General features: G+C 47.9%; 1 protein-coding gene across 1 annotated transcript in view; it reads right to left on the bottom strand.

The window, feature by feature from the left end:
* Positions 1 to 489: 489 nt before the first annotated feature.
* The window catches only part of ACADSB (acyl-CoA dehydrogenase short/branched chain), a 40673-nt gene continuing 29009 nt past the window's right edge, over positions 490 to 12153 (bottom strand). The window contains exons 9-11 of the mRNA XM_040361336.1: positions 9031 to 9168; positions 4059 to 4158; positions 490 to 1501 (exon numbers count right to left, since the gene is read on the bottom strand). Of these exons, the coding sequence (XP_040217270.1) occupies positions 1431 to 1501; positions 4059 to 4158; positions 9031 to 9168 (309 nt within the window). The 3' untranslated portion in view covers positions 490 to 1430. The remainder of the gene's footprint in view (positions 1502 to 4058; positions 4159 to 9030; positions 9169 to 12153) is intronic.

Genomic DNA, 12153 nt, shown 5'->3' with positions numbered 1-12153 from the left:
TCAAATGAGGATGAAGGGGCGTGTTTTACGTAAATGGGCGGTGACCCGACGTGATTGACGTTTTTTACGAACCGCGCATTCGCCGTCCGTGTACATATCCCAGTGTGCATTGCTCCAAAGTACGCTGCAAGGACGTATTGGTTTCCCCATTCACGGACGACTTACGCAAACGACGTAAAAATTTCAAATTTCGATGCGGGAACGTCGGCCATACTTAACATTATTGACTAGGCCAGCTATTTGTTGGAATAACTTTACGCCGGAAAACGTCTTACGTAAACGGCGTATCTTTACTGCGACGGGCACACGTACGTTCGTGAATCGGTGTATCTAGGCATTTGCATATTCTACGCCGAACTCAACGGAAGCGCCACCTAGCGGCCAGCGTAAATATTGCACCCCAAGATACGACGGCGTAGGAGACTTACGCCGCTCGTATCTTAGCCTAATTTAAGCGTATCTGGTTTCCATAATACGCCTAAATTTATGACGGCGCAGATTCAGATTTACGTCGGCGTATCTACTGATACGCCGGCGTAACTCTCTCTGAATCTGGCTATTAATGTCTTTCATTACTAGGCTAAGAAGGTAATCCAGTTGAATTAATATTACAGGGAATGCAGCAGGAGGAGACTCCCATACATGGTGTGGTAACAGTATGTACTCCATTAGGGGGATCCTGCCACTGGTGCCTCTGAGAAATACCCATTGGAACCTTGGATTACGAGCATAATCCGTTCCAGGAGAATGCTCGTAATCCAAAGCACTCGCATATCAAACAGAGTTTCCCCATAGAAGTCAAAGGAAACTAAAATAATTTGTTCCGCATTGACTTCTATGGCATGCAATAACGCATGTGGCCAGGGGTGGGGTGCCGTGGGGCTGAATATGGAAAACCTCGGGAACGGAGTATTTCCAAGTCTTTCCGATTGGCTCTGACCAGCTCCTGCACCCCCGCACCTCAGGCCAAATGCGGTACTGCACAACGCATTGGCTTGAATCCTCCTCGTTTTGGGAGACAACACTCGCAAATCGAGTCAGGTTTAAAAAAAAAAAAAAGTGCCCGTATTGCGAAATGCTGGTTAATCGCGTTACTCGCAATCCGAGGTTTCACTGTATAGCAAAAATATGACCTTTCACCAGTTTGGTGACCAAAATATCGATTTTGCGTGGACTGACCTTTTAAGAGGCACGAGTGTTTGAAGTTTGTAGTGTATTCTTGGCATTGAAATTAGGCAATGTCTTTCCCTGATAATTGTTTCTTTTTGGAAGAACAGTGAAGAGCTCAGAGTTGGACCTAAGCAGAAGTGTCAGTGCTTTCTCAACAGTAATACTCATGGATTATGGTGAGGACATTCATGTGTGTCTGGAAAGTGATTGATCACGTGGAATCGGAAGGATCGTAGAGAAAGAGAACACATTCCTGGGCTTCAGTATTCCTGATCGATAAACTTGGCAATGGTGCTCAGCTGGATATTGGATGTTCCCTCATAGATTGTACCTAGAACATCAATTTTACAGATTATCAGTAAACATATACTAATAACAAATAATTAAAATTACCATTGGTTAATAATTAAAAAAAAAAAAAAAAAAAACACACACATTCTGGCATGTTATGGGATCACAAAACGTAGAAACTTGCTCACAGCTTTATTGAATTAGAACATTTAAAAAGCAAAAAAAAAAAAAAAAAAAAGTAAAAAAAAAATTAACTTCTAGGGGTGCTGAATAGGCTCAATGTACATGCTCCACAAAACTATCCCGAAGCCCAGGTGTCTTGTAATGACACAAAGCTTTAAACCAGGAGAGTAGACAACTTAGACGCGAGTTTCACAACTCGCATTCGGCGCTCTATAAGTATTTATTCCAATCCAATAACATAGTAAACACTTAAAACACCTCGCTTGGAGTAAAGTGATTAAATGTATAAAACAAACAATCTAATAGTGACTCAAAACCACTATAATGAAATTACAATTAGCGAAGAAAGTGAAATAAAAAAACAGTTACACACGTTATACTGCTGCCGCTTTAAATAAGTAAATAAGGTCCACATTCCCCAATATTTGGATGTGAAGCAGTTCTATAATAAAATACTGTATATACTCGAGTATAAGCCGAGTTTTTCAGCACATTTTTTTGTGCTGAAAATGCATCCCTCGGCTTATACTCAAGTCACCTTTTTGCACCTGATCTCCCTGACTTTGGGGACCCGGGTTGGCCACAAGTCCCCTGGACACATGTAGCCCCACGCTTCCTCTACAAGTGTTAAAAGTTTGTTGGCCGGAGAGCACCGATGTTTCAAAACCGGGCACCCCTTCCATAGACTCCCATGTTAAACGGTAATTTCTCTGGTGACTGTGGGGACCCGGTACCGGCCCCCTGGACCCGGAACTTGGCACACATGTAGTCCCATTTCTCCTCTACAAGTGTGCAAAGTTTGTTGTCTGAGGGACCTACGGCTGGGGAGCTTTGATTTTTCAAATCCGGGCACCTCTTCTATAGACTCCCATGTTAAACGTCAGTCTAGTCATGGGCACAGTGAGGCATGGGCACAGTGAGGCATGCACATAGACACAGTGAGGCATGCACATGGACACAGTGAGGCATGCACATGGACACAGTGAGGCATGCACATGGACACAGTGAGGCATGCACATGGACACCCTAGGCTTATACTCAAGTCAATACGTTTTCCCAGTTTTTTGTGGTAAAATTGGGTGCCTCGGCTTATATTCGGGTCGGCTTATACTCGAGTATATACAGTAATCATTTCAAAAACAAATATGAGTGTCCATATAATAATAGTCCTTTTAATAACAACGTCTAAAGAACACCACACCATTGATGAGAAACAGAATTGTGCTCCACAGTGATACTGCCCACCAGGGGCTTTGCTAGGGGGTGGCTATTGGGGCTATAGCCCTGAATCTGGGGAGCATAGCCCAGAGTCTCTTGCCGCAGGGTCCCTGCCTAACCAGCGGGCCGCTGCCGCGACTGCTGTGGCTGGCGGGCGGGCTGGCTGCATGAGAGAGGTGGAGGAGAGGAGAGAGGTGAGCGAGCGGACAACCAGAGATGACATCTCTCTCCGCCCGCTCCACATCAGTGCTCTTCACAGCCGGGCCTCTTCAATGTGGGAGCGAGGTGCGGCGGGAAGTAGAGAGATGACATCATCTCTCACTGCCTGCCCTGCATCACTGCTCTCCTGCCCTCACTAAATGGACCAGTGCTGCCAGCCTGCGTCAATGCACATTTGGCGGCACTGCACATGACAATCCACATCAGTTGGCAAGTGACAACCCACATCTGGTGGCAAGTGACAATCTGCAAATGGTGGCAGATGTGGCAAGTGACAATCTACAAATGGTTGTAGGCGACGTGGCAATCTGAAAATGGTGGCAGGTGACGTGGCAAGGGATTATCCGCATCTGCTGCCAAGTGAAAGTGGCAAAAAACAATCCGCATCTGCTGCCAAGTGAAAGTGGCAAAAAACAATCCACATCAGGTGGCGGGTGACGGTGGCAAGTGACACGCTGCATCTGGTGACAGGCGACGGTGGCAAGTGACACGCCCAGGGCTTCCACTGATTCTGCATTATGGCGAGTTGAACCACTTCATTAAATATTAGACTGCAACAATAGAAACAATGCGCATCAATCCCCCTGACACCATATCATCCATGGTGCCATGATGATTGAAGTGCCAACACCAGCCGTTGCGTGCAAAAAATTGCTTACCACCAGCGTGACTCCCCCCCTTCCGCGGGCCTGCAAAAAGGTTGGTGACCACTGCTATTGGCTCAAGCCCCTGATCTTTTGCAGACCTAGCAACGCCCCCTGCTGCTCACGCAAACTCTCCTGTGACACCCATTGTGTGGTGCACCCGCTCCTAGGCACTCCGTCTCACTCAGGTAGTGGATGTGTGGGGTTACTCTATCAAGAGAATGTTTCATATTCTCTTGGTAAGGTCTACATACATGTTTGAGAAAAGAATTTGAAAAGTTTGCTTTCTAGTTGTCATTAAATGGTAATATAGGTCAGTATGATGCATCTTACCTATCTTGACATCCCGGTAAAATTTTTCTATTGGATAGTCTTTGGTGAAGCCAACTCCTCCCATCCATTCCAAGCACTTGCTGGTTGTCATTGCTGCCACCTAAGAAGATAAAAAGGTCATCAGGTTGTGTGATGGTTCATAAAATGAATATATTTCAGGAACTGCAACAGAAGAAAAGAAAAAAACACGGTTACACCTACCGGTAACAGTGTTTCCAAGACAGCTGCCCTCTTCAGGAAACTCAATACCAAAAATAGTTAAAAGGCCCCTCCACTCCCCTCAGTTGTCAACCAAAAGAAGAACCGCCACCAGTGTGCACGAGGGAAATCCAACCAAAGGTCAAAAATATACAAATAAATCTAAAAACATAACCAAACACCTATAGAAAAAGGTTAAAAAAGTTCAGGGTAAGAAAAAAAAAAAAGGACGCTGTCCTAGAAGAGTCTCAGAAACACCGTTACCAATAGGTCTAAGGCCCCTTTCACACGGACGGATAGAATGGTTCTTTTAGCTGTGGATTTTACCGCAGCTAGAAGCACACAATGCTTTCCTATGACACCCTTCACACGCCACGATTACCTGCAGTTTTGTGCGAATAGAAAAAATTGAATTGAATGCGTCCAGCTGCGATGTCCCGCAGCTATCTGCACATAAACGCAGGTAACCGCAGTGCACTGTGTCAGCTGCGTTTGGTATGAATCTTGAGGGGGAACTCAACGCCAAATTTCAAATAAAAAACCGGCATGGGTTCCCCCTCCAAGAGCATACCAGGAGCTTGGGTTTGCTATGGATTTTAAGGGGAAACCCCGTAAAAACGGCATGGGGGTCCCCCCAAAATCCATACCAGACCTGTATCCGAGCATGCAGCCCAGCCGGTCAGGAAAGGGGGTGGGGACGAGTGAGCCCCCCCCCCCCCTCTTAACCGTACCAGGCCGCATGCCCTCAACATGGGGAGGTAGGTGCTTTGGGGCACATACCACCCCAAAGCACCCTGTCCCCATGTTGATGAGGACAGGGCCTCGCCCCCAAGATCCCGGTCCCCACCCTAGGTGAATGAGTATGGGGTACACCTACCCATTCACCTGGGGAAAAAAAAAAAAAAAGTAAAAAAAAAAAAAAACCACACACACTACACTTTTAATGTTTTTAACCGTCATCCGGTTCTCTTCTGCCATGGGGGGGGGGGGGAGCGTTCTTCTTTAGCTCTTTTACGAGCGGGGGGCTGGGCTTCTTCAACGTCTTCTGCCGGGGGGGGGGGGGGGGGTCCCAGTCTTCATCACCGTCTGGTTGTCTTCCGCTTTCTTCTTTACGAGCGGGAGGGGCCCCGGGGTTCTTCGCCGTCTACCGGGGGGGGGCGGGGGAGTCCCGGTCTTCACCGCCGTCTGGTTCTTTTCCGCCGGGGGTCCCCGCTCTCTTCTTCAGCTCTTTTACGAACGGGGGGCTCCGGGCTTCTGTCGCCTTCTTCTCTTCTTCGATGTGGACACGTCGCTTCCTCCTGCTGTATTGCTGTGTGTGCGGTCACCGGGTTAAACCCGCCCCCTTATGTCGTCACCACCCGGAGCATGATGGGACTGTGACGTCATAAGAGGTCTATATAAAATCATTGTTAGCCGAGCACACAGCATTACAGTGGGAGGAAGCGACGTGTCAACATCGAAGAAGAGAAGAAGGCAGGCGACAGAAGGCCGGGGCCCCCTGTTCGTAAAAAAGAGCTAAAAGAAGAGAGCGGGGGCCCCCGGCGGAAGAGAACTAGACGGCAGTGAAGACCGGGACCCCCCGGCAGAGAACGTTGAAGAAGCATGGGGCCCCCTGCTCGTAAAAGAGCTAATGAAGAGACCCCGGCGGAAGAGAACCAGACGGCGGTGAAGCCTGGGACCCCCCGCAGAAGACGTCGAAGAAGCCCGGGCGGGCCCCACTCATAAAAGAGCTAAAGAAGAAAGCGCCCCCCACCCCCCGGCAGAAGAGAACTGGACGGCGGTGAAGACTGGGACCCCCCCCCCACCAGCAGAAGACGCCGAAGAAGCCCGGGGCCCCTGCTCGTAAAAGAGCTTAAAAGAAAAAAGCGGGGGCCCCGGCAGAAAACCCTGTGGGGCGTGTACGTGGATTTACGCGTCGAATATGTAAATGAGCAAGACACAAATAAACCACCAAAAAGATGGCGCAGCCCATGCAAGGTATGGACGACCGAACAGCCGTTGTATTTTACGTTGTTTGCGTAAGCTTTGCGAAAGCAATGAGTATTTGCGACGTGATTTTGAGCATGCGTGCGCATGCGCCGTACCAACGGCCCTCATTTACATGGGGTCACGGGTACTTTACATGGAGCACGCCCACTACCTGCCTATTTTGAATTAGGCGGGGTTACGCCGGGCCATTTGCGATACGCCGACGTAACTTAGGGAGCAAGTGCTTTGTGAATACTGGCCTTGCCTCTCTATTTTACGTCGGCGTAGCTCAAATGAGCTGCGCTACGCCAGCTTAAACATACGCCGATGTATGTGAATCTGGCTATAAATTCTTATCCACCCGGTTTGTAAAAATTCGAACACAGTGGGAATGGAATAATCCATCCTTTTGTATCTTGCTTTCCAGGAAACAAAGGTCTTAAAAACTTTAGAATACATTTTCCTGGTGCAGAGTTTCCTACAAAAACAAACAGGGAGATTTACTAAAACTGGCGCACTCATAATTTGGTGCTACTGCGCATGGTAGCCAAACAGCTTCTAACTTCAGCTTGTTCAAATAAGCTTTGACAATAAAACCTGGAAGCCAATTTGTTTTTATGCAGAGCTGCACCAGATTTTGCACTCTCCAGTTTTAGTGAATAACCCCCAAAAAGTGTCTATCGCTTTCTCTGAGCAACCCTTGTCTGAGGATCTTCCTCTCAACCTTCAAGCCATCAAAAACGGAAGAGACGAGGATTGGGGGTGAAGAACAGACACTTGTCTCTGAGGATTTTCCTCTCAGCCTCCATGTTGCCAAATGGAGGAGGCAAGTATTGGGGTGAAGAATGGGCCCCTTAACCACTTCCCGACCGCCGCATGTAAATGTACGTCCACAGAATGGCACGTACAGGCACATAGGCGTACATGTACGTCCTTGCCTTCTAGCGGGTGGGGGGTCTGATCGGGACCCCCCCCCGCTACATGCGGCGGTCGGATTCCCGCGGGGAGCGATCCGGGACGACGGCGCGGCTATTCGTTTATAGCCGCTCCGTCGCGATCGCTCCCCGGAGCTGAAGAACGGGGAGAGCCGTGTGTAAACACGGCTTCCCCGTGCTTCACTGGGGCGGCGTATCGATCGAGTGATCCCTTATATAAGGGAGAGTCAATCGATGACGTCAATCCTACAGCCACACCCCCCTACAGTTGTAAACACACACTAGGTGAACCCTAACTCCTACAGCGCCCCCTGTGGTTAACTCCCAAACTGCAACTGTCATTTTCACAATAAACAATGCAATTTAAATGCATTTTTTGCTGTGAAAATGACAATGGTCCCAAAAATGTGTCAAAATTGTCCGAAGTGTCCGCCATAATGTCGCAGTCACGGAAAAAAAAAAAAAAAAAAAAAAAAAAAAAAAAAAAAATCGCTGATCGCCGCCATTAGTAGTAAAAAAAAAAAAATTATAAAAATGCAATAAAACTATCCCCTATTTTGTAAACGCTATAAATTTTGCGCAAACCAATCAATAAACGCCTATTGCGATTTTTTTTACCAAAAATAGGTAGAAGAATACGTATCGGCATAAACGGAGGAAAAAAAAACATTTTTATATATGTTTTTGGGGGATATTTATTATAGCAAAAAGTAAAAAATATTGATTTTTTTTCAAAATTGTCGCTCTATTTTTGTTTATAGCACAAAAAATAAAAACCGCAGAGGTGATCAAATACCACCAAAAGAAAGCTCTATTTGTGGGGAAAAAAGGACACCAATTTTGTTTGGGAGCCACGTCGCATGACCGCGCTATTGTCTGTTAAAGCGACGCAGTGCCGAATCGCAAAACCTGGCCTGGGCATTAAGCTGCCTAAAGGTCCGGGGCTTAAGTGGTTAAAGAGCAGATCAGGAAACAGTCCAAGGAGGGGGAATTCGACAGGGACACTAGGGCCGAAAACCAGTGAATGCCTCCTTAGCCAATATGAGGCTATGAGAATGACCTGGCAGGATTTCAGCATGATCTTCTCACTTGCGGGAGAATCGACACTGGGGAAGAGGCATAAGTCAGTTTGAAGTACCACTCTAGAGTCAATGCATCCGATTCCCAGAGCTAGAGACTCCTTCAACGCAAAGTAATTCCTGACATTTCTGTTCTTGCTGGAGGCAAACACATTTAATCTGTGGAGTACCCCATTTGGTTGTTATCTCAGCAAAGTTCTCCGATTTCAGCTCCCAATCTCCTTGTCCAATAGTATTTCAGCTGAGGTAGTCTCTTAGGCTGCATTCACACCTTGGCGTACCAAATCGCAGCGTTTTGTCCCGCGAATTGCGGCGACAAATTGCAGCGTTTTGTACCGCGATTTGCGGCGACAAATTGCAGCGTTTTGTACCGCGATTTGCGGCGACAAAACGCTGCGATTGTGAATGCAGCTGTACCCCCTCTATGGAGATGGTTCACATCTCCTATGCCGAACGCCGAAAGCCACCTGAAAAAAAGGTCCAGGCGTACAGCGTACGGCGTTCAGATGTGAACCATCTCCATAGAGGGCAATGTGAAATCATCCCTCCAGCGTCTCAGGGGCGGCTGCGGCGTCGCACTACAGGCGTATATACGCCTAGGTGTGAACAGAGCCTTAGGGAACCCAAATGTGCCTCTGCCCAAAGCAGGATCACTTGTGATAGTACCAACAAGCTTGGAGACCTTGTTTCCTCCTGCTTGTTTACGTAAACCACTGTAGTGGCGTTGTCTGAGATTAGCACATCTATAAACTGACCCACAGGGTACCGGACTTGTACATGGTGCAGCTTTACCTCCGAGGAGAAGTACTTAGCCATGCAGGCCTCCTTCTTAAAGGGTCTCCCAGCTTCCCTCAGCCTGGCTGCATTGTAAGTAAGTAGTCGGGCTGCCTCCAGCTGTGTGGCCACGTGCGAGATCTGATGCTGCATACCCTGCAAAGAAAAAAAAGAAAAAAAGACAGTTACCGGAGCATTATTCTTTTATGTCTGGTGCTCAACAAAACAGGAAAGTGGGAAGCCAGACAAACAAATCCCAACATGGTGAAGTAATTTCAAATGCTTACTGCCCTTTAATAAGGGTTTCTAAAGTAACCAGTCATGAAATGCCGATTGGACTAGTGGACTATTTATGCCTCCATACAGATAGTTGATAAAGGCCTGTAGTGAGTTTTGCATTCCTATAGTATATTAGAATGCAAAACCCACTTAAAACAGGTTACATGCAGGTCACCTGGTAATGAAATCTGAATAATCCCAGAAGTGTCTCAAACAGATGCCATCAACACGACCCTTAACCCTGTGCTTAAAACTGATTAAGATTTATGCATAAGACAAGTCATGACTCTTTTACGTTTTCTTCAAACATTTGACAAAGTTGTAACGACGAAACACGTCAGGGCATGGCTGCACGATGACCAGAAGTGACATCACCGGAAGTTACACAGGAAAAGACCGGGGAAAACGCTGATCTACTCGGCCTGTATACCAGCTTTAGCGGGTCTGGCGGCACACTGCATTTGATATGGAGTTGGATTTATGAGAAGCTTATGAGTAACAATTTAGCTTTGTTTCAAATAATGCGGCTTTTATAGTATTACAAAATTGGAGTCTATTTCTCTTACATTTGAATTTTTAGAGCCATTTAACCCTCCTGGTGGTATTCCAGAGTGTGGATCGGGGTTAAATTTCAGTACCAATAGCGGTAACCCCGAGCAACGCTCAGGATTTCATTGCAGACTCCTGGTCCAGTATACTTACCTTGTCACCAGGATCCTGCTATGTCCCCCCGCTGTGTCCCATCCGCCCGATGTATTGTGTTCCGAGCTCCCTGCAAGCGTCGCAACGCATGGGGGCAGAGCCCGGCGGCAAATTCAAAAAGAACAAAAAACATAACATACAGTACACTATATTCTTACAGATTACATTACTGTATGAAATCATTTCACCTCCCTAGTGCTTTGTCCAGTGCCCTTCCTGCACTTTTATATTATATACCGTATTTATCGGCGTATAACACGCACCCCAATTTAAGAGGGAAGTTTCAGGAAAAATAACTTAAAAAAAAAATAAACCACTTTGAAGCAAAATAATGGTCTGTGTCCATCTGCAGCCTCAATGCAGCCCGATCTGTGTGCATCTGCAGCCTCAATGCAGCCCGATCTGTGTGCATCTGCAGCCTCAATGCAGCCCGATCCGTGTCCATCTGCAGCCTCAATGCAGCCCGATCCGTGTCCATCTGCAGCCTCAATGCAGCCCGATCCGTGTCCATCTGCAGCCCGATCCGTGTCCATCTGCAGCCTCAATGCAGCCTGATCCGTGTCCATCTGCAGCCTCAATGCAGCCAGATCCGTGTCCATCTGCAGCCTCAATGCAGCCAGATCCGTGTCCATCTGCAGCCTCAATGCAGCCAGATCCGTGTCCATCTGCAGCCTCAATGCAGCCAGATCGATGTCCATCTGCAGCCTCAATGCAGCCAGATCTGTGTCCATCTGCAGCCTCAATGCAGCCAGATCTGTGTCCATCTGCAGCCTCAATGCAGCCAGATCTGTGTCCATCTGCAGCCTCAATGCAGCCAGATCTGTGTCCATCTGCAGCCTCAATGCAGCCAGATCTGTGTCCATCTGCAGCCTCAATGCAGCCAGATCTGTGTCCATCTGCAGCCTCAATGCAGCCAGATCTGTGTCCATCTGCAGCCTCAATGCAGCCAAATCTGTGTCCATCTGCAGCCTCAATGCAGCCAGATCTGTGTCCATCTGCAGCCTCAATGCAGCCAGATCTGTGTCCATCTGCAGCCCGCTCCTCGCCCCCCTCTTCATTACTAGTGTGGGCACCCGGCAGTGATAGCTTTCGGCTTCACGGCCGGGCACCCACTGCGCATTCGCGAGCGGCAGTGTGCGAGCAGCAGTGCGCATGCGTGAGCGGCGCCGTCCGATTGGACAGGCGCTCGCCTACAGGGAGGGGCTGTGAAAAGGCGATTAAGCCAATCTTCTTCCGCCGAGGGGCTGGAAAGGCGAAGGAAGTGGGACAGGAAGTCGCCTTCTCCTGAAGCCCCCACTCCCCCCCCCCAAAAAAATTACATGCCGAATGTGGCATGTAAGGGGGCGAGGAGTGGGTTAAGAGGAAGTTCCATTTTTAGGTGGAACTCCTCTTTAACGTGTAACTAAAGGCAAAAGGATGGAGTGGAGAGGAACACACAGTTTTTTTTTTGCCATCTCTGCTAGCATTAAAGAGTTGTATCTGCCCTGTTTACTGTAATTATTGAAATTGAAAGAAAATCCAAATTTTGGGTTCACTTTAGAAAAGTACCGTATTTGCCGGTGTATAAGACGACCCCCTAATTTTCCAGATAAAATTTTGGTTTTGGGAGACGACCCCCTTCCTACTAGTCTGTCTGGAAGCCGAGGGGTAGCCGGAACAACCGCTGACAGGAACATTCTTTATTCAGCTTTTTCAAATCTCACTGTGCCCATTACATACCTCACTGTGCCATCAAAATGCCTCACTGTGCCATGACTTTAGTCCTGTACTGCGGGCGTCCATTATTCAAAAGCCGCGCCACCTCCTCATGCTGTTCCGTGATGGGAGCCTGTGTTCCGCCTATCGGAGGTCCTCTCGTCCGAAGCCGAGGATGAGAAGACATCCGTGATAGGCGGAACACCGAACAGAGGCTCTGCTGGGAAACCAAGTGTTCCGCCTATCACGGAACACCACAAGGAGGAGGCGCGGCTTTTAAATAATGGATGCCCGAGGTCTGGTACCGGCGTATAAGACGACCCCCGGGTTTTGAGGCAAGTTTTATACACCGGAAAATATGGTAATAAAAAGGGAAAATCTTCCAATGGGGACAATAGTTCTGAAGACACTCTGGGATTCTTTCACTTTGGAGGGATTTCCTCTCATTTCCTGTTTGGGCTCTGG

Source organism: Rana temporaria, chromosome 8 (assembly GCF_905171775.1).
Source record: "Rana temporaria chromosome 8, aRanTem1.1, whole genome shotgun sequence".
Classification (NCBI taxonomy): domain Eukaryota; kingdom Metazoa; phylum Chordata; class Amphibia; order Anura; family Ranidae; genus Rana; species Rana temporaria.
This window is presented reverse-complemented; position numbering and strand designations above follow the sequence as displayed.